General features: G+C 39.3%; 2 protein-coding genes across 3 annotated transcripts in view; both read right to left on the bottom strand.

Moving 5' to 3' along the window:
• The window catches only part of SPAG1 (sperm associated antigen 1), an 89,651-nt gene extending 83,258 nt beyond the window's left edge, over window positions 1-6,393 (bottom strand). Inside the window, exons 1-2 of the mRNA XM_068525553.1 lie at window positions 6,254-6,393; window positions 4,351-4,510 (exon numbers count right to left, since the gene is read on the bottom strand). Of these exons, the coding sequence (XP_068381654.1) occupies window positions 4,351-4,510; window positions 6,254-6,393 (300 nt within the window). The remainder of the gene's footprint in view (window positions 1-4,350; window positions 4,511-6,253) is intronic.
• A 6,008-nt stretch (window positions 6,394-12,401) lies between these two features.
• On the bottom strand, window positions 12,402-15,396 carry POLR2K (RNA polymerase II, I and III subunit K). 2 transcript variants are annotated; one of them, XM_068525590.1, is made up of 4 exons: window positions 15,330-15,396; window positions 14,590-14,658; window positions 14,155-14,247; window positions 12,402-13,493 (listed from the first exon to the last, which is right to left on the bottom strand). In XM_068525590.1, the coding sequence occupies exons 2-4, from the start codon at window positions 14,648-14,650 to the stop codon at window positions 13,471-13,473; spliced, it is 177 nt and encodes a 58-aa protein (XP_068381691.1). In that variant the 5' UTR covers window positions 14,651-14,658; window positions 15,330-15,396; the 3' UTR covers window positions 12,402-13,470. The 2 variants fall into 2 exon arrangements, with proteins under 2 accessions (XP_068381691.1, XP_068381690.1); XM_068525589.1 differs by having other exon boundaries at window positions 15,322-15,391.
• Window positions 15,397-22,671: the final 7,275 nt, after the last annotated feature.

Below are 22,671 nucleotides of genomic sequence, written 5' to 3'. Positions count from 1 at the left end.
TAAAACTAAAAATAGAGTTACCATATGATACTGCAATCCCACTCCTGAGCATACATCTGGATAAAACCGTAATTGGAAAAGATATATGCACCCCAATGTTCATTGCAGCACTGTTTACAATAGCCAAGACATGCAAGCAACCTAAATGTCTATCAACAGGTGAATGGATAAGGAAGATGTGGTATATTTATTCAGCGGAATATTACTCAGCCATAAAAAAGAATGAAATGATGCCACTTGCAGCAACATGGATGGACTAGAGATGATCATACTAAGTGAAAAGCCAGACAGAGAAAGACAAACATCATATGATAGTGTTCATATATGGAATCCAAAAGAAAAAAAAAATGATACAAATGAACTTATAAACAAAACAGAAATAGGCCCACAGACATAGAAAACAAACTTATGGTTGCCAAAAGGGAAAGGTGGGGCAGGGGGGGGAGGGATAAATTAGGAGTTTGGGATTAATATATATACACTACTATATATAAAATAGATAATCAACAAGGACCTACTGTGTAGCACAGGGAACTCTACTCAATATTTTATAATAACCTATAAGGGAAAAGAATCTGAAAAACAATAGATATATACGTATGTATAACTGAATCACTGTGCTGTATGTACACCTGATACTGACACAACATTGTAAATCAACTATACTTCAATAAAAAAATAAAAATAAAAAATAAAAAAGAATGTAAACAGATCAAAAAAAATAATAAAAAAGAAAGTAGAATGGTGGTTGCCAGGGGCTGGTGGTGGGGGTGGGATGGAGAGTTGTTATTTAATGGGTAGAGAACTTCAGTTTTGGAAGATGAAAAAGTTTTTGAGATTGGTTGCACAACTATATGAATATACTTAACACTAATGAACTGTACACTTAAAAATGGTTAAGATGATAAATTTTATATAAACCAATAAAATTTCATAACTGAAGTGACTTAGAATGAGCAAAAAAATTTAATTTAAAAAACATTAACTTTTACAGTAGCATAAAATATATTAGATACTTAGAAATAAATTTCATTAAAAATAAGCACGAAGTATACACTGAAAACTATGAGACACTGCTTCATTAAAGACCTATATGAACAGAAAAAATATATGTTCATGGATCAGAAATCTCAATATTGTTAAGATATCAATTCTTCCAAAATTGATCCACAAATTCAACACAATCCCAACTCAAATACAAGCAAGCTATTTCGTAGAAATTGGCAAGCAAAGGACCTGAACACCCAAAACAACTCTGAAAATGAAGAACAGAGTTGGAGGACTTGCACTATCTGATTTCAAGACTGACTGCATATATGGGAAAAGAATCTGAAAAAGAATAGATATATATAAAAATGTATAACTGAATCACTTTGCTGTACACCTGAAACTAACACAACACTGTAAATCAACTATACTCCAATATATTGATAAAATTAAAATTAAAAAACAGACTTACTGTAATCAAGACAATGCAGTACTGGTGTAAAGACAGACATTTAGATTGATGAACAGAATAGAGAGAGTTCAGAAATAGACTTACACATACGTGGGCAGTTGATTTTTGACAATGGTACCAAGAATTTCAATGAGGAAAGGATAATCTTTCATTAAATGACACTTGAACTTTTGACTATCCATGTTAGTATGTACAAATATATGTATGTGTGTGTATGTATATATTTGTGTGTGTGTCTAAAAAATGAAACAGATCTTAGACGTATATTTAAGAGCTAAAACTATAAACCTTCTAGCAGAATCATAGGAGAAAATTTAGGGATCTTGAATTAGACAAAGATTTCTTAATAGAACACAAAAGCACAAACTATAAAAAGAAAAATCAGTTTCATCAAAAGTAAAAACTTTTGCTCTTTCAAAGGTACTGTTAAAAAAATGAAAAGGCAAGCCACACAATATCAGAAAATATTTGCAAAGATGTATCTTTGTGTGTAAAATACATGAAAGACATGTATTTTACAACTCAATAAGAACACAAAAAATCTAATTTTTTTTAATGGGCAAAGGATTTAAAGACACTCTACAAAAGAAGATATATGGATGACAAATAAGTACATGAAAAGACATTCAATATCATTAGTTATTAGAGAAATGCAAATGAAAACCACAATGAGATACCACTATATACCTAAGAGAATAGCTAAAATTAACAAAACTGACAATACTAATAAGCATGGACCACAATGTAGAGCAACTGGAACTTTTATCCATTATTGGCAGGACTGATGCCACTTTGGAAAACATTTTGGCATTTGTTCATCAATGGGTAAATGGTTAAACTGTGAGATATCCATACAATTCACTACTACTCAGCAATTAAAAGGAATGAACTGTGGACACATGCAACAACATAGATGAATCTCAAAAGCATCATGCTAAGTGAAAGAAGCCAGACATGAAATAAGATATACTATATAATTATATTTATATGAAAGTCTAGAAAAGGCAAATCTATAATGATAGAAAGCAGTTCAGCGGTTGCCAGGAGCCAGGGTGTGGAGTCAGCACTGACTGCAAAGGGGCAAAACAAAACTTTTAGGGATAATGGAAATATTCCACAGCAAATGCAATTTGTCAAAACTCAGTGAAATTACCATAAAATAGCTAATTTTTTAAAAATTGAAGTACAGTTAATATACAATATTATGTTAGTTTCAGGTATACAACATAGTGATTAAATATTTTTATAGATTATATTCCATTTAAAGTTATTACAAAAGAATGGCTCTGTTTCCCTGTGCTGTACACCCTTGTTGCTTATTTATTTTATACACAGTAGTTTGTATCTCTTAATCCCTTACCCCTATCCTGCCCCTCCTTCCTCCCTCTCCCCACTGGTAACCACTATTTTGTTCTCTATGTCTGTGAGACTGTTTCTGCTTTGTTGCATACATTTGTTTGTTTTATAAAATAGCTAATTTTTATTGAATGTAAATAATAACAATAAAGCTGATTAAAAGAAATCAGTAAAGACACAAACAGGTCATTAAGAAAAGAAGAAATTCAAGTGACAGATTTTTAAAAATTTAACGTTACTAGTAAACAAACAATACACTACGTACTATCATTTTTTAACTATTTAATTGACTTTAAAATGTAAAAAAATGATTACAGTTTCCAGTGAAGAGTACCTGAAGTGAGCATTCTTACACACTGCTGGTGGGAGAGTACAAAGGTACAACTTCCTGAGAACACAGAAATGTGTTTCAACAGCCTTAAAAATATTTAGATCCTTTGATCAAGTAACTTGAATTCTAATAATTTATCCCTAGGAAACAACCAGGATGGTACAAAAAAATTATGAACAAACATAACACTATTTATAGATGCTGACTGAATTATGTTCCTTTCATAGGGTGGGATATTATTCAGTCATTTAAAATACATGTGCAGGGCTTCCCTGGTGGCGCAGTGGTTGAGAATCTGCCTGCCAATGCAGGGGACACGGGTTCGAGCCCTGGTCTGGGAAGATCCCACATGCCACGGAGCAACTGGGCCCGTGAGCCACAGTTACTGAGCCTGCGCGTCTGGAGCCTGTGCTCCGCAACAAGAGAGGCCGCTATGGTGAGAGGCCCGCGCACCGCGATGAAGAGTGGTCCCCACTTGCCACAACTAGAGAAAGCCCTCGCACAGAAACGAAGACACAACACAGTCATAAATAAATAAATAAATAAAAGACCATGAATTTCAAAAAAAAAAATTATTAAAAAAAAATAAATAAATAAAATTTTAAAAAAAAATACATGTGCAGGGCTTCCCTGGTGGCACAGTGGTTAAGGATCCGCCTGCCAATGCAGGGGACACGGGTTGGAGCGCTGGTCCGGGAAGATCCCACATGCCGTGGAGCAACTAAGCCTGTGCGCCACAACTACTGAGCCTGTGCTCTAGAGCCCACGTGCCACAACTACTGAAGCCTGTGCACCTACAGCCCGTGCTCTGCAACAAGAGAAGCCACTGCAATGAGAAGCTCACACACCACAACGAAGAGTAGCCCCAGCCCACTGCAACTAGAGAAAGCCCACGCGCAGCAACAAAGATCCAACTCAGCCAAAAATAAATAAATAAATAAATTTATTTTAAAAAGAAATAAAAAACAAAAAATAAAATACATGAGCATGCCCTCCCCACCCCCCACCAACAAATCCACAGACATACACACACAGAGACACACACACATTCACAATATTCTCCTAGGTGTAAGAAGCAACCAGTACCACCTAAGTAATTACCACTAAAAGCCCTTTACTGACAAAAAAGGAAGCCTAGGATTTCAGATAAGTAAAGTAGATATATATCCATGACAATGCCACAAAAAGTGATGTTACTCTATACCTTTATATCACCGTCAATTTTTTCCCATTCTTCTGCTGTGAAACTGGCTGCTGTCGCTGCAGGTTTCTCTCTCCTCAAAGCTCTACTTCCAGGAGCCAAGCCTGAAAGGCGCTTTTCACAAAATTCAGTAAGTTCAGGATAATATCCTTCCTCACCAGACCTTTTAAAAAATTCAGAATTTTAGAGTTACCACTTCATTTAGAGATCATATAGACCAGTGGTTTGCAAGCTGGGTTCCATGGAGCCCAGGGGTTCCACAGAGATCTCACGGTCTGCCCCAAACGAGGATGAAGGCTGAGCTGCTGCCTTCCCCCTCACCGTCCTCAATTAGAGCAACCTCCACTTTCACATGCTAATCTATTGAGTGCTGAGATGAAGGGGGAAAAAAAGGAGCTCCAAAGACATCAATTTCCATCACACACTTTAAAAGTTGAATAGATAACATTTTCTCTCCTCTTTAACACACATATGTTCATTTTGTACATAAGGTAATTTTAAACTTATAAATGGAAATTCATTATTAGAGACAGGCAAAGAGTGAGACTTTGGACTTATTTTCCAATGAGGAGTTACTGTTCTGGCTCTTTTTTTTTTTTCCCCCAAAGGGATAGGAAGAAAATGGCAGAGGAACAGTTTAGAACAACACACCTCTAAATTCAACCACTCAAGGAACAGAATTCCTTCCTTAGAGAGTTAAACAGAGACATGTGTTCTTTTTTGCTTTTTTTTTTTTTTAAGGAAAATCAATCTTTTCCTCGTTTCTTGTGAATCTGCTTACTTCTAAATTTTTAGAAAAATAAAAATAAATCCCATTTTCAAATTAAATTTAAAAAATAAGCCCAAGTCAATACAATTTAATTAGGCTATTCATAAAATGTCTTTCAAACTCTTTCATCCCATAAACTTCACATTTTCTTTTAGTCTTTAATCAAATAAAAATGAAAACGTTCTTAGACGTTGAGAAAAACAAGAGGGAAAACAATGATATGATGAGGCTTTTACATCAACACTGGCTGGGGACACGCAGGGATGCTTAGGAAGGACAGGAGGCTAAAGGTGATGAGAAAGAAAAAGGAAGGACACAGCAGTAAGGAAGGGCATCAGAGGAAACAAAAGAGAGAACCACTGCTGAGCAAAAGGAATACTATTGATGTCCCGGAAATGGGCAGTTTGTGCTCACAAGTGCTTCTGCAATAATGAGGCTACCCTCCAAATGCAAAACCCTCAAGAAACCCCAAACAGTTGGCACAGGTTGGTAGGCCACAGGGCAATGTTTCTTGTAGAGTTCCCTTGGCCACCCGCATGTTGATCAGCCAGTGTGCTTGTTAAAAACACATGTTCCTGGGCTCCACTCCTGATTTCCTGAAGCAGAATCTCCAGGAGTGGTGCGCTCAAATTTGCATTTTCTAACCACCATGTTTGGCAAATATTAAAGTTTGACAATCACAGCCACAGGGCTCTTACCCAGAAAAGGCTTTGATTCCCTGACTTCTGGTCCTACTTTCTCCCCCGCCACCCCATCCCCCATGCAATGGCTCCCAGTGAGTCACCCACCTTTGCTGGCAGATAGTGTGAAGTGGGAGAGTGCCAAAGCACTTTATCAGCATAAGCAGGTGCCTCCTAACGGCTGCTTTACCGGTTCCTAGAAAGTGCCAGGAAGCAAGAAAAATGCCCTCTTGGATACTAATTAGCCTAAGTCTTGTGCTGGAAGTAGATCTAGCCAGAACCCGCCAAACTAACCACAGGATCAAAACCACTATTTTGGAACCTAACATGGACAAAAACAACAATTTCAATATTGGAAAATCTGCTCCAAAATTTTTAATGTAGCTTAGAATTTCAGAAGTCAACAATATAATTAAAATTGGCAAACTGAAACATGATATGATTTTTAAATGCTTACCTGAGCACACAAAGAATTTTTTCCAAGTGTTTAACGTCTGAACATTTTTCAATATACTTGAAATCCAAATGTTCAACAGGTATTTTAAATGTTTTTGTTGTTCCAAAGCCCCACAATGACGGATAATCTTTGGCAGTCATGGCTGAAATATAGTGTAGGAAAATAGTTATGAATCTAATATATACATTAATACTCAATTTGGATAGCAGTAACCATCTAGGTACTTCTGTAATATTTATTTTTCATTTCTATAGAAAAGGAGATGGAGTATTTCTTCTAAGGAGGAAGCTACTCATTGTAAATTCTCTCTCCCTGATAAGAACAGTTAACATTCATGGGGCTAAATTACAATATACGGTCTTCCCTGGTGGTGTGGTGGTTAAGAATCTGCCTGCCAATGCAGGGGACATGGGTTCGAGCCCTGGTCCAGGAAGACCCCATATGCCGCAGACCAACTAAGTCCATGAGCCACAACTGCTGAGCTTCCGCTCTAGAGCCCATGAGCCACAACTACTGAGTCTGTGTGCTACAACTACTGAAGCCCGTGCACCTGAGCCTGTGCTCTGCAACAAAGAGAAGCCACTGCGATGAGAAGCCTGTGCACCGCAACGAAGAGTAGCCCCCGCTCGCTGCAACTAGAGAAAGCCCGTGCACAGCAATGAAGACCCAACGCAGCCAAAAATAACTAAATAAATAAATAGATAAAAACAAATTACTATATACCACAGATGGATTATTTTACTTAATCTTCACTTAAGCAAAATTGAAATACAACAACAGAGCAGGTTTTGGTGCTGTAGAGGAAAAAAATTTTTTCTTGTATCCATTTGGGTTCAGCAGCTGAGGCCTGTAAATTAAACTGACAAACGATATTAACGGGAGAAAAGGTTCATTTTATATACTCCTGGGGCTTCACAGAAAAGTGAAAACTCAAAGAAACTGTTAGGCCTGGGGAACTATATACCATTTTAACAAAGGGTGATAAATTGTGTAGAAATGATTAGACAAAGGAAAAGGGGTTTTGGTTTCTAGAAGGTAAATCTATGGAAGAAACTAATGGAAGATAAGGGTTATTTTAATAAGGTTTGTTTATGCAGACTCACCTCAGTGCTGATTGTCCACCTACTGTGATAAGGGTTGTTCTCTACATCTTGGTATGAGAAAGGAGAGGAGGGAACACCTTCATAAAGGGAAATTTATGCCCTGCTTTTTGGCAGAAAAGGGGAAGGCAGACAGTTCTTCCTGTGTCTGCTGTTTCCGAATTGCCTTCAGCTCAAAATAATCTTCATGTCAAAGTGGTCTACTTGGGGGTGGAATATTCTGATCCTCTTTAGTGCTCAAACTGCTTTTTAAGATATCTTTTAATGTTGATTTTGGTATCTTCTACTTTAGCTGTTAATATCCCAACCATCCTTTCATGATTCAGCACAAACATAAATAACATCTTTTCTGTTAACTCTCCTTAATATCACCCTCTTCCTTATTCCTTGCCTCCTTACATTCTCAGTTGCCCACTCCCATAATGAACAGCTGCCAAAGCTGTGTTCTAAAGGCACTCTGTACATACCTCTCTCATATCACATAGCACATACCCAAATTCTGTTTCTTTGTCTTCCCTTCTAGATCACGAGAGATCTTACTTCATTCATCTCAAGAGCTTCAGGTCTAACATAGTAAATACTGTCTTATACCCCTTAAAAAATACCTGCTAAATTCAACTGAATTGGGAATAAGACGGCCCTGGACAGTTTCACTCTATTGATATGCTGCTAATGATGGTGACAATAACAGCAACAAATACGTAGTTCTTAATGTACTTCACTTATATTATTACTTCATTTAATCCTTCAACTACTATATCAAGTAGTTTTATTTTAAGTAGAGAGCAGTAATAATAGTCAACATTTATGGAGCTAAATTTCTATATGCCATGAATTATTTCAATCTTCAAAACCACTTTCATGAAAGATATTAATAATTACTCCCTTTTTACAGATGAGAAAGGTGACGTTTCAAGTATATAAACTGCTCAAGGTCATATAACTCTTAAGTAGTGAACTGAAGAGTTGAATCTCAGTAGGCCACTACAGAGCTCACATACTTAATCATCATATTTAATCGTGCTTTTCAAATTGCAGGTGGCAACCCAAGAAATCAATTTAGTGAGCTGCAATCAGCATTGTTTTATGAGATAGAACAGCAATAAAATCAGACTACCTGACACATACCATTAAATACTGTTTTATAGAAAATTTTATTTCATGTCTATACAAAAAAATTATAAATATATGTGTATATAAACGCACACACGAATGTTGTGTACATAAATGTTGCAAAGAAAAATATATTATGAGTTACTGTCAAAGTATTTAAAAAAAAAAACACTGCACTAAAATACACTGGGTGATAAATTTTAAAACAAGTAGCAATGGGTCTAATTCATTAGCAGCATTCCCTTCAGCATGCCTGCCCTCTGGGAGTCTGGTCATATATCAGATCTCTGCAGAAAAAGAGGATGCCCTGTCAGTTTCTCCGTATTCCTGCTGGCTTTGGCTTGGGTATAGAATATAGATGACAGTTTGCCAGCTTTCGAATGAGATCCAGCTGAGAAGTGAGAATATAGCTTTCACACCATGCTAGCGGGGGCCCAGTATGATGAATGTCTCCCATCACAAGGATAGCCTTCGGGGTGGAGGTCACATGAAAGCCAGTGAAGAACTTTAAAATTATTGATGCTGCCCAGAATAGAATGAGTTGTCTTTAGGAGAATTTTTCCAAAGAGCTGGAGGATCTTTGATGGGAGTGACTTAAGCATCTAATGGGATTAAAATAGATTCGCTCGAATTAAAGGAATCTTGAAACCCCTGAGATTTTATGATTTGAATAAAATATGGTGAAAAACATTTGAAATGATAAAGACACCTCTTATCTAATCAAGCGAATTTTATTCTGAACGCTGTTTCAACGTTTCTGAGAATCCTCTTTGAAAACTACCACTTGGGGGGGGGGTAGGAGAGACATTCTCAAGACCACTAAACGTTAACTCTCAAACTCCAAAAAACAAGTCATACAATACTTTGTTTGCTCTATTTAGAACTCTTCCATATCTGCTTGCAATTTCTTTGTCTCTGATTAGAAAAAACTTTGGTCCTAATTGGCGTTAATTTCTTCTCCACCATCCTAATCCACATCCATTTCCCATATTTCCTAATCAGTTTATCAGTAATACCTCCAGCGCAAACTGCAATGGTCTAGTTAACACGAAAAACGGTTTTCTTCCACCTAGGCACGTTCTTTCCAGCATCCACAGGGCTGGGCGCCACCTGCAGCCGGAGAGCGAAAGGAAACGGCATCCTCCAGCCGTAGCAACGGTTTCTATGTACAGCGCGAGTCAGGGACTGCCTGAGATCCGAGAGCTCTACAGCCAACCCGCAACGGTCAAGGGGCACTTTAGAACTCTACGAAACTGCTCCCCATTCCCCTGTTTTGTTCACAAGGACCGGTGGCCGCCGCCAGAGCCCGGGAACCTCCCCGCCGCACCACCACCTCTGCGTTGCCGCTCTGCCCCAACATCCGCCACCGTCAGCCCCGAGAAACAGAAGGCCCCCAGGTTGTTTCCCCGGCCGACAAGGTTGTTCATCCCTCCAACTGCAGTCCGACGGTGCATTTACTCCTCCGGGTCCGTCTTTCACCCCGGCGCCCGGAGGAAGGGATTGCGATGGAGAGACGTAGTTTACTCCTGGCCGGCAGATACTCACCTGGTTCAGACCCCAAGCCTTGCGGAGGCCGCAGCCACACACTTCACCAGCCGCGCGGCTCGTACCCAGGGAGGGGCGTGTCGCCCCGCCCCACTCCCCCCCAACTCCGGCACCCGAGGGCTTGCGGCTGACCGCCGGGGGCGGGGATTAGAGCCTCTGCGTGATGACTGGCTAGTCTCCGGTTTGCCATCCGGCTGATTGGCCTTGCAGACCCAGCTTCACCCGGACAGAAGAACGTTAGCCGAGAAATAAGAACAGTTGCAATTCCACGTGCCCTGTAATTTTCTTTTCACGCACTTTTTTTTTCTGGTTATAATTATGTACATATACAATTATGCTGAATAAACAAGCAGGATAAAAACTAACTCAAAGGAAATGGACTATGCAGGCAAATGAAAATTACCACTATCATCTTCATAAAGACATTGCGTCCAATAATTAATAGATGGATTAGAAAGTAAAGTTGAAGAAATCTTTCACAGAGCAGATAAAGAAAAAAAAGGAAATCGAAAAAGATGAAAAAGTTAGGTCTAATATTAGATTTAAAAGATCTAGAGAGAAGAGAATACTGAGGGTAGGAAGTTATCAATTCAAGAAAATTTTCCAGAATTGAAGAGCTTGAGTTTCCAGACTGAAAGCACCCACCAAGTGACCAAAACAGGGAAGGAAAACAGACCCATACCAAGGCACAAACTGCAAAATTTCAGGACACCAGCAAAGAAAGTTCTAAGTTTCTAGAGCGAAAACAGGTCACATACAAAGCGTTAGGAAGAATAGTTTTGGACTTCTCCACAATAATACAGAAAACTAGATGACATTCTGACACTGGTGAAGAACACAAGACAGGTCATTTCAGGCAGAGAGAAAAGCAGGAGCACAGGCAAAAAGTTCCATTATCTGCTTAAGGAACTGCAAACATCTCCTTAAAACCAAGATTGAGAGGTGGGTTGAAGTGGTGACAGAGGCAGGAAAGGAGTCTATACTATTCCCAAATATACTATTCCCAATAGTTTTTGTTTTATCAAAATGGGAAGCTACTAAGAATTTTCAGCAAGACAGTGCTGTGCAATTTCTATTTTACAATGAGCAAGCTGGGCATTCCCTGGTGGTCCAGTGATTAGGACTCTACAATGAGCAAGCTAAAGAGCATGGAAAACAGCAAGACCGGTAACTGAGACTAATCCTAAGGCTGATAGAAGCACCTGTGCAGAAAATGCTAATACTTTCTGTAATGGTGTTAACAGTTAACATTTATTAGATTAAGAGTTTTTATGGAGTATTTAATTTTATCTTGCAGCAAACCTTTGACATAGGTGCTATTATTTCATGCCCATTTGCCCATTTTACAAATAAGGAAAGTGACTCTTGGTAGTCACTGGCATCGAACAAGGGACACTCTGGGAATACGGACCCAAAGCCTTCTGCCGAAGTCCATATTGTTTACTGTGCTCCTAAGTACTAACCAATTCACAAGTAAGTCCTATTCAACTTCAAAACATATCTCACAACCAGCTACTTCTCACTCCCTCTACGCCTACCCTGGTCCAGCCACCATTACTCTTAGCCTGAACTTTTACAGGTGGCCCCTAACTGGCTTCCCACCATCCCGTCCCTATATTGTCTGTTCCCACAGAACAGATCCAGTAATCTTTTAAGTCTGGGCAGAGGGTGGAGGGTGGAGAGTGGAGGGTGGAGGGTGGAGGGTGAATGGATGTGCATGTATTTGTACATGTAAGGAGGCAACTTGTTTTTACGTGTTCTCAGTTTACACTTTCTCACTTTATGTGATATTTTAATCTTCTTAAAATTAGTCATTTATGATTTCATCTACTAGTTTTGAATGTCATTAACTTCAATCTCTGAAGATAGCTTCAGAGTCTAAAAGCACTGAACTATCATTAATTCCTTGACTTTGACAAGCTGAAGTCAAAAGAAATAAACTGGCCAGTAATTGAGTAGCAGCGCTGGATTTGAACCAATTTCCATGTATTGATATTTTTCATGGACCTGCGTGTCTACAGTCATTGGTAAGCAGTTTAGTAGGGGACAAGTTATGTATTAGCTTCAAGCTCAGATTTACTGATTTTTATATTTATAGAGCACTATTCAAAAGGATCTTTTAAAAGCAATTTTATACCTATTTTACCTTTTCTTAAAACTGTCCAGGTAGGCAAGAAGTAAAATTACTTCCATTTTATAGATGATGGGGACACGAAGAGGTAACTGACTGAAACGATGGTCTTGAGTTCCAGTGATAATACTTTTCCCATTAAACCACTGTCTAGTTAACCAAATAACAGTATTCAATTAAACTGATACACAAAGGACCTATGATGAAATTAGAATAGTTAAGAGCAACATTACCCAATGAGTTATGGTTTAGAAGCCTGTCGTAAAGAGATATTTATTGGGACTCTTGTACAAAAAGGACAAGCTCAAGAAGGAACATGGCAGAATTACAAAATTATGAAAGCCACAGTCCAGGAAAACCCGGACCAAGGAAGCACTCTTTAAAAATCTTGAGTATGGTAGTACTTTGTATAGCACATAATAAATTTACAGAACTTAATATTTGAGGATGGTAGTAGAAACAATGTTTTGTTTTCTTTTTTAAACGGCACAGTTGCACAGTTAATACTTTGAATGTGCGAGACACACAAAGCTATTAACAAAGTTGAAATATATCTAATTGAATCCTGGAACAGATGGAGTATCTGAGTATCCATATCCCTAAGATCAAGGCAAAAGCTTTAAACATTCATCCAATTCAGTGTAAACCAGCTCCTATTTTTTCTATATCCTGGAAGCAGAGTTTTTTACCTTAATGAATGATTACACCTGGGAAACTGCACCTGCCTTAATAGTCTGCTTCATCCACTTTACTTGGGGTTGATTTTGCCTTAGAGAAAGCAACCATTAAAGTTTCTTTTCCCTTGCTGAAGATTTAAAAAACAGTCAAGCATTATATACAAATACAGAAAGGCCTATGCCAAGTTAACAAATGAAAATTATAACTCAGAATGAGGTATGCACACTAACAGTAAGTGCATTGGTATACTCTATACAAAATGAGGCTGGAGAGTTTACAAACAATTGGTGATGTAAAACAGTGGTTTCCTAGGAACTTACTTAATCAGACCTTTAGAGGGCCCTAGCAAACTTCATTTTTAACAAGGGCCCCAGATGATTCTAGGTTTTGATTAAAGTGTAGTTTGGGGAAGCACTTTTAACCTTCATTGTGTGTCAGATTACATATACGATAAAATTAAATTACAAACCATGTAACTGAACAAAAATATCTTTATATAAGCTATTAATAGATACCTAAATACAATATGGTTTTTAAAATGAAATCATGTGTATATAGTTATATTCATAAAGTACACTAATCAAAAGCTATACGACAACATTAACAGCAAATCCAAATCCAAATGAAGACATTCCTCTGAATTTCATGTTTCATCGAGCATCAAAAACCACCACTATACAAAAACTGAGTTAAGGACAAAAAAAGTACTTTAAAATTATATTAAAAATTTAATACTTCCAAGTCACTTTCTCTTTGCAATAAGCTAGTTATTTAATCTAAAATGCACAAAAGAATGAAGTTCACTATTTACTATGATAATTAGAAATGAACCAAAAAAATAAACTATTTTAATTATTAGCCCCCCCCATGATACAAAAGACCAACGCACCAAGACACACTAAAGCAGTGTTAAAAGTGATAATTTAGTGATCTAAAAAACACTGGTAGTTATTACATAACAATTTACTCTCAGTCTTCCACCTAATTTGTAAGCCTCACTTATTCCATTAGGTAGCATACAAACTCAATATTTGTATTTCTCCTTGTATCATTTAGTTTGCCCATAAACTGAAGCTCAAGAATGAGTACTTATATACAGAATCCCTGAAAAAATACACTTATGAAAGCCAGAATCAACTAGTATTTAGATTATTTAGTATATGTCTATACACTGGAGTACTGGTCCATGAAAATGCTAATCATGCCTTTTGCTTTTTTGGTAAGTAATCCAAGTTGTTACCATTTTTACCAGAAATTAGTCTTTGACTATCAAACCATGCATTATTTTTCACTTCCTCTTATCTCATATTCAGAAAGCTTAGTTAGAAGGATACGTCTTTTAGTCCTTTTCTTGTACATTATTCTGTATCCACATTCTCTGCAACGGATTGGATCCCTTGATTTTATTTCATTTTCTGTGTGACATTCTAGAAACAAAACACGTTATTCAATGCCTAAAAAAGAAATATTACAGACAAGCAAATTATCTTAACCATACTTTTCACCCAAAGCACTAAAATACAGTATACTCAATCTCAAGGGTATGTTGCCATTACCAATATATTAAGGGAGAAAGAAAAAAAGAGTGGCGGGCAATGCATTTTTCCTAGGAAAGAAAATGAAATCTGAATAAGAGGATTTTTTTTTAAGATTGCTAAAGTTGTTCTGCTTTCTAACTTTAAAGATGAATGACTCAGTTAAGCCAAAGATAAATGCAATAATTTTTTAAAAAGGTGAAATACTCTTACTTTTGTGAGTGTTACTCTTACCTCCACAGATATATATCATTGGCTGCTGCTTTGGGGGTTGAACGTCCTTCTGGGTGTCCATTGTTGTCCCTGAAATCACAGACTCAAATATTTAATATCTCAAATGGGCTCCTCACAAATCTAACCAGGCCTCATTTTTCTAGAAGAAAGCTAAAAAGGTCCCAATTCCTAATCTGTACTTTTTCCAAATCCTATAGGTGGGTCGAAACAAAAACACAACGTATTGTGCATTTACCCCCAAACTGGACACAATAATAAACACTTTACATATGTCATTTCAATTATGCATGCTATTTCATTATAATCTTTACAACAATTCTAGGAGGTATTACTCTTATTTTACAGATGAAGGAACTGGGGTTTAAGGAAGTTAATTTGGGCAGGATTATTCACCTGTTAAGAGTCAGAGATTTAGATCTGACTGCAAAGCTCACGTCTTCATTTAACACAAGTTCCATTCTTCCAAACTTTAGCAAGAGATTGCCAAAAAACTGAATCCCTCAACAGGAGAACATGCGAACCGAAGATAAGGGAAGAACAAAGAAATAACTCCCAACGGCTAAAAAGCCAACAGCTAAACAGACAGCCCAACAGCTAAAGAGGCAAAGGACTAACAGCATAGACTCTATCCCCAGCCTCTCCCCACTCTAACCCCACACCAGACCTGTTTAGCCCCTAGCGTCTTTCCAGTTTTGGCCCAAATACCCACCCCCCAATCCGCCAACTCCTTACCCACGTACCACGGAGAAACTTCTCTGCCTTTCCGAACAGATTCCGACTCGCCGCCGTATCGCAGCCAACTTCCGGCGCTGGCTTATGACGCAAGCGGAGCCTCCGCCCCTTCCGCCCCAGGTGTGGCGGAGAAAGCCGGATTGAGCGCAGGTGGTGAAGCTGGTTCTTTTTTTGTGTTTCAGACTCTGGACAAAAGTGCTTGTTTCGGTCTCACCTATTTTCATTTTTCAGGGAAGTAAAGCGTTTTAGAAGCTTCTCAAGTCGAAGGAGGTTTGTTTCTCTGACATATGAAGTCGGTAGAAAGTAACAGTTTTCCAGGAGGGCAGAGGGTTAGAAGAGAAACCCAAGTGAAGTGCTCGTGGAATCCTAGGCTGACCGTTACTCCGAGGAACGTATTAGAATCGGCTCCACTGCTCATTTCCACGTAGAAAAGCACTTTTCAGATTATGCATTTCAAGTCGTTTGATACCTGTGCTGGGGCAGTGGAGCAGCCGCCCCTATCCTTCGCATAATTTCGTTTTTGCTTTTTGCCTCTTTCTCTTCTAGGCTCCCGTCATCCCTGTAACCCCCTCCTTTTACTCGTTTTAAAGCACAGGTGGGCTTGCGGGCAGCTACGTCAATTACTCCCACTTAAAGCTAAGGGATTTAGGTAGTGGTAGCTGTCCATCGACCCTCCTTTCATCCCATGTATTCATTCCTCCCCAGAAGAACAAAACGACTTGCCCAGTGGAGGCGTGTTCTTTCAAAGATCAAACTTTTAGTGAGACTAGTAACTGTTGGGTTCACAACACTTGCATTCGTTTGCTTCTTTCACAGCAGGTATTTTACTTATATCAAGAGGGAGAAGAAAATGAAGTCATTAAAATTTAGAGAATAACCAGTTGTTAATAACTATTTTAGTTAATCTGAGAAGCAGGTTTCTTTCTCCCCAACATGCACTACTTTGGTTTTTATTAAGCAGGCTATACTGCTTTTCGGTCTTCCATCCAGCCACTTGAGAACCTTGAGCCTCACCTTTCCCTTCCAGGAGGAATTCCAACTGGTTGCACCTCTACAGACCAGCCTGAGAGATTTAACTCGATTTTCTCAGTCTTCCTAGCTGCCGATTTTTAAATTTCCAGGAAACACAGTGGACCGTCCTGCTTCTTTCTCCACAGATAGGCTAAGATAGAACATAAATATTTTGATCATCAGCTCTCTTACGAAATGCCCCTCCTCTTAGCCAAAGGGAAGAGGTAATCCAATAGAACAGTCAAAATTAGCTTCACTCAAGAAATATTAGGTAAAACCATTGTCATGACAAGAGAAAGATTATGGAGTGATCCAGAAAGTGTAACTTTAATCATTGCAAACTGACCTGGGTTCTGACTGTGCAGCTTGAGGTTATCAAGATGATGCTGGCACATAACACAGTTTGTGGAGATCAGAATGGATCAACACATGTAGAATACAAATGGGTCCTGGGGCCCTACAGAGGGTTAGGGTAAAGACAAGTTATAGCAAGGAGATCCAGAATTTCAACAAGAGTTCATGTCAAGGCTAGTTCCCAATGCAACATTATCTTTCCTGTCAGCAGGAACCAGTAATTTTAGGATCATTTTGGAGCATGGTCTGTGGAAGCTGTTATCAATGGTGACAGCTAACTTCTCTTGAGCATTTGCTATGTGCCAGACATCATCGCATTGCCCTCTCTTAATGAGGACATTTGTTTTGCCAACTTGGATGCTAGTGTTTTTAAATGCTTACATTGCAATAATATGGTTATGGAGATGCAAGTTGCTATTTTTTCCCCTGAATATGTGTTTTCCTTTAGCTTGATCATACTCATTTAAGTATACCTGCATAGCTTGAATATCATGGTGATGGAAAACCCTTTCATTATGTGTTCCTGGATGGTCTCCAAAAGAAGCGTTAGGCCTGTGGAAAACATATGGGTTTTAGAATTCTGAGGTCAGTAATGAGATTACACCCAATCCAGAAAGGGAAGGGAAAAGGCCAAAGACTGTGATGTGTAAAGAATAGGAAAATATAGCTCAGTGGCTTAAACTTGCGGTATCTGAGTAAAGCTAGGGCAAGCTACATGTAACTAGGTGTCTTTTTGCCATTTTTTGGGTGGGGAGGGGTGTAAAATTATTCTTTGAGTGAATAGAAGAGAGTTATGATACATTCTTTTACTCTTCAGTTGTAACAAAATATCTAAAGAATTACTAGAGAAAGAGAAAAGGGCAATGTTTAATGGTGTTTTGGGGTCGTGTGGCTTTTATTTAACCATAGGCAAAATCCCCTGCCCTGTTTACATTACAGTGGAGTGGGGAGCAGACCTTACACAAAGTAAGTAAATAGTACGGTATTTTATAAGGTGATAAATTATATGGAGAAAATTCAGGAGAGGAGGATTGCAAGTGCTGGGCAGGGAGTGGCAAAATAGAGGCTTGATTGTAATAGAGACTGGTTTGAGGACCTAGAAAGGACACTACTCACTCTATCCAAACGTGTGAGGGAGGCTTCAGGGAGGTGCCATCTTGAAGAATGTGTAGTTCACCAATTCCTTACCTTAAGTCCTACGGGTACCACAAACGTAACAACCTCGCACTAAATTCATCTTATTTTCTCCCAAACCTGTACTCTTTGCTCCTCACCCACTGCTGCACGCAGTTGAATCTGCCAACTGAAGCAGGTGTAGGTTCTTCTCCACCCCCATTATCTTCCAGAGCAATGCAGTAGCTTCCTAAGCCACCCTCACCTCTCTTCCTTCTGTCTTCCATTCTGCCACCAGAGTGGTCCTTCTAAAATGTCCTACATTGCCTGGGACTTCCCTGGGGGCACAGCGGTTAAGAATCCGCTTGCCAATGGGGGACAGGGGTTCGAGCCCTGGTCCGGGGAGATCCCACATGTTGCAGAGCAGCTAAGCCCGTGTGCCACAACTACTGAGTCTGCGCTCTAGAGCCCACGAGCCACAACTACTGAGCACGCGTGCCACAACTACTGAAGCCCGCGTGTCTAGAGCCTGTGCTCTGCAACAAGAGAAGCCACCACAATGAGAAGCCTGTGCACTGCAACGAAAAGTAGCCCCCGCTCACTGCAACTAGAGAAAGCTCGTGCGTAGGATAAACTTCAGACTCTTAACATGCATCCAAAACTCTCCACGGCTTGGCTTCTTCCCCTTGTCAAGAATTTTCTTTGCCCTTTCCTCAAACCAGTCTTAGTTTCCAGCTGTAACAAATTATTTGTAGTTTCTCTAATGTGCCCAACTGTTTCAATTTTCCTGCTGGTACATTTTGTTTCAAGTTTAGAATCACCTGTTATCTGTCTTTAAAGATGCTACCCTTCCTTCAAAATCCACCTCATATCACAGTCTATATAAAGGTAGCTCTGCCCACTCTTCCGCTGTAGATTTAGTTGATCCCTTTTCTTTTGTGTTACTACCATTCCTCTACTATAGCACTTACACCAGTGAGCCCTTCAGGGCAGTAACTGCACCATTCCATCTTTGAATTCGCAGTACCTAGCCCAATAATTGGCACATAGTCAGAACTTAATCATTGTTAGTGAGTTTGATTTTGGATATATGGCATTTAGGATAACTGTGGGGCATCTGGATGGAGAAATGTTCTGTCGGAGGAGAGTGGTAGCAGTGGCTGTTACTGGCTTTAAAGTAATGCTTTTAACTCTGAATGAGAATTATGTAAGCACAGAATGGTAAAGTAAGAAAAATGTTGGGTAGGACGCCCATTTAGACAGTAAGCAGAGGAAAATAAGCCGGAAAAAAGAGATTAGGAAGAAGTTGCCAAGAGCACAAGGATGGAGCCTGGCACATAAAACATCCCTTTTTAGATGCCTAAATAAACAAGCATAATGATGTCTAGAGATGCTGTAACCAAGTTAGTCAAACCTTTCAGACCTTATCCTGTGTATAGCTGTACTTCTAACCTAAAATGAGTCATTCGGTTGGTAACCTGCTTTTCACGCTTGATTTCATCTCCGGAAACATTTGCAAGTGAAAGTTTTCCTACATTATTTTTAATAGCATCCCACCGTAGGACCTATTAACCTTTCTATACAGTGTTCCCCAAAGTTAAAATGGGGAGGGGAAGAGCCTATCAAATTAGGAAGCCCTCACGGAGCCTCGGAGGGGTGTGGGCATGGAGGGATGGGAAAGCGCGTACAGACTTCCTCGGGAGGAGGCTGGGCCGGGGGCCTGCGGGTCGCGGGGCCGCCGGCGGGGGCGCCGCGGAGCGAGAGGAAGGGGCGGCGCGGGGCGGCGCGCAGCGGTTACTCGGGGCGGGCCGTTCAAACCGAAGGAGGGAAACGCGGCGGCCCCACGCGAACCTGGCGTGGGGGTTGCCATAGCTTGGCGTGGCTGGAGGCGAGGCCGCGGCTCCTCCCCTGTGCTCCAGCGGCAGCCGCCTCGGTCCTCGCCCGCCCGTCGACCCCGGGGGGGGCGGCCGCCCCGGGTCTCCAGGTGGGCAGGAGCGGGGGACGCCAGGTGTGTGCGGGCTGGCCGGCCTCCGGGCGTCCCCGGCCCCGCGCCCGCTCTCGCTCTGCTCCCCGGGTTCCGGGACTAGAGAGGCGCCCTGACGCCGTTCACTTTCCCCTCGCTCTGCTCCAGGGGACGCCCACCCACCCTCAGCCCGTCGGTGGCTTCCTGGGCCCTGTGGCCAGGCCGGGCCTCCCTCCGACAGCCTGGCCTGGGGAGGGTCCGCGGAGGGACGAGAGGCCCAGTTGACGCCTTGCGGAGACCGTTAACCACCCACCCGCCGACTGCTCCTGGGGGAGGAGATGACCGCGCTGCAGCTTACACTGCATCTCAGAAATCCCAATTTAGGAAGTTTCCTCCGTTCCAAGGCTAGCTGGAGAAAACAAAGATATTAAAATTACTGTTGTCCGGAAAGCTGGAGGAAATTCAAAATGATTTAGGCCTTTTCAAGTGTTAGAACTAATCCCTGTAGCATGTACTTCACGTATCCAAATTTTAGCCGGTATCGTGCTACTGCAGGTTTCAATGAATTGTTCAAATTAAAATTTTCTCTTTAAGTGGTATTACTTTGGTACGAATTTTAAAGGCAAAGTGAGAAATTTCCTTTTTTGGAAGCCTACATAACGTTGACGTCTAAGAACTCAAGCTTTACTGATGGTAAGATTTTACACTTTAACAAATGAAGGAAATTTGGTTCTAATTTGTTATCATATTGTAAGTACTTCATTGAGTTAATCAGTGCTTTTTTTTTTTTTTTTTTTAAGAGCGCTATAGAGATAAGTGTTCTCAATCCTCATCAGGAGTCTGGTTTTAAAAAACGAATATTGAAGAGGCTTGTTTGATTCATCAGTGAACTGCTGAATCAGTAAAATTGAACAAGTCAACAGGCATTCCACGATTTTGCATAAATAATTTTAAATTTAAAGTTTGAATAACCACATCTTGTTTGAGACCAATGTCTTGGGTTGAAAATGATGAAAGATGAAAAAAAATGATGACATCAGAGAAAGCACGGTGGAAGCAACTTCAAATGTGTAGATGAACAGAAAAAATTAGGAAGTTTTTTGTATATTTAAAGCAACCAGTTTATGGTTTTTAGCAGGGAGAGGATGATCTCTGCACCCCTACTTTTGTTTCTAACAATTTGCCTCTCAGATTCCCAAATTCTAGCATGGTGAGACACCTAGTGGTGAAGTAGCAGAGTAGTTACATTTGTTGTAACTTTAAAAAAAGGCTCGGACCTAACTTTACCAAATGATATGAGTGAAAACTGTTACTTAATAGAGTGATTCTCAGAGAGGGGGAAATATTCGTGGATGGAAGTGTAATTTGAAAACACACTCTATCTTATTAACTTAATATTTTGAAAACAAAATTGTTTTAAAATATAATATGAATTATAGAAAGCAAAGTTTGATCAGTTTGGCTGGTAAGCATGTACAGAAGAGAGCAGTGATTGTCACAATCTGAGGGAATCTAAATCAGAAGAGAACATGTGTGAGATTTACCAAAACGGAATATAGGTTTTAAAGACTGAAAAACACCTAGATACTTTGCCCAGTAACAATGATCTCCTAATGATCATTACACCGTAAAGAAACTATTTAGTTTTGTGGTTATTGTAGCAATTTTTTTAAGCTCATTCATTTACATATTTAACTGATGTAACTTAAGCATAAATAAATTACTTTCCCATTATACTCAACTAAAATATATCTTCCCGAGATCTTTTTAATAGAAAAGAATCGTGTACTTGGTCTGGAGAAAACTTTGAACGAATGACAACTTTCTTAGTGTCCCTTGAATAGTCTGAAGAAATACATGCTATGATAACTTTCTTATCTTTTCTTCTTATACTTTGAGCTAAGATGTAATTCAAGTTTCCATAAAGAAGGAATGCAATGATAGCGTTGAAAAGGTGAAAGAGTAAAGTGTTTCCTTAAAAAAAAAAAAGAGTAAAGTATTTCCTAGTGTCATTCCTTACAAATATAATTACTGAATCACATTTCTTCTTTAATGAATGTACTTGAATTCTTTATTTGCAATTTCAAGAATATTATAAAGGGTGGGTGTCCCCCAGATAGAAAATATTTAGAAGATGAAGCCTGAATGAGTATAACTTGCCAGGTTTGAGATGGCCATGTATCTGTGGGGCAGGGGTTCATTTTCGCTAACTCAAGAATGTGTTAGTAATTTATTAGTGAGCCAAAGAGTCTTTGCAAAGGTGAAAGTCTGGGAATTTAGACCTTGTGAATGATGAGGAGGACTGAGTTTCTGAGACAGGCCCGTGTTACAAGTATAAATGACATTATCCTAGAGTTGTTTAGCCATATTGCAGTTTAGTCTAGTGGCAGCACTTACTTGACACATTTCCCAAAGACATGTTTAAAAATCAGCATATAGTTTTTTTTTTTAAGTAGCTTTATTTACATCGCAAAACCTCAGAAGGAAATATCCAACTGACTAAATATAGGTCAGCACAAATAAGCTAGAATATTAAAACTACAATAATGTACTTTAGCGCTGTAAAAGTCATAAAGTAATAAAATCATCTAAAAATGATGCCATGAGATTTTTTTTTTTCTCAAGTGTAGTTCAAGAAAATATTTGTGCATGGTGCCTAGACTATGCTTAGTCAGGTAATCTGTGAATATTTACTTCCTGGAAATTTTGGTCTTCATGATGTTAAAACATTGTTTTAAATAAGATACACATGAGTATAGTGTAGAGTAGATTTGTTTTTTAAAGTAACTTTTTTATTGCCATACAATTTTCCATTATTATTTGTGCTCATAACAAGTAATGTATTTTGGTGTAAGCTGCCAGACTGTTCATTTCAAAGGAAGAATAAAATTTGTTTTCACTTTGTAGAA

The sequence above is a fragment of the Eschrichtius robustus genome, chromosome 17 (genome assembly GCF_028021215.1).
Source record: "Eschrichtius robustus isolate mEscRob2 chromosome 17, mEscRob2.pri, whole genome shotgun sequence".
NCBI classification, from domain to species: Eukaryota; Metazoa; Chordata; class Mammalia; order Artiodactyla; family Eschrichtiidae; genus Eschrichtius; species Eschrichtius robustus.
The sequence above is the reverse complement of the archived record's forward strand: the minus strand, read 5'-3'. Positions and strand labels throughout refer to the sequence as shown.

Bases quoted from the DNA above. Each gene is read 5' to 3' on its own strand.
- POLR2K (XM_068525590.1), bottom strand. From the start codon at position 14,650: ATGGACACCCAGAAGGACGTTCAACCCCCAAAGCAGCAGCCAATGATA. The intron at 14,248-14,589 runs GTAAGAGTAACA...TTTTGTTTCTAG, and splicing joins AATGATATATATCTGTGGAG to AATGTCACACAGAAAATGAA. The intron at 13,494-14,154 runs GTATCCTTCTAA...GTTTTTGTATAG, and splicing joins CAAGAAAAGGACTAAAAGAC to TGGTGGTTTTTGATGCTCGA.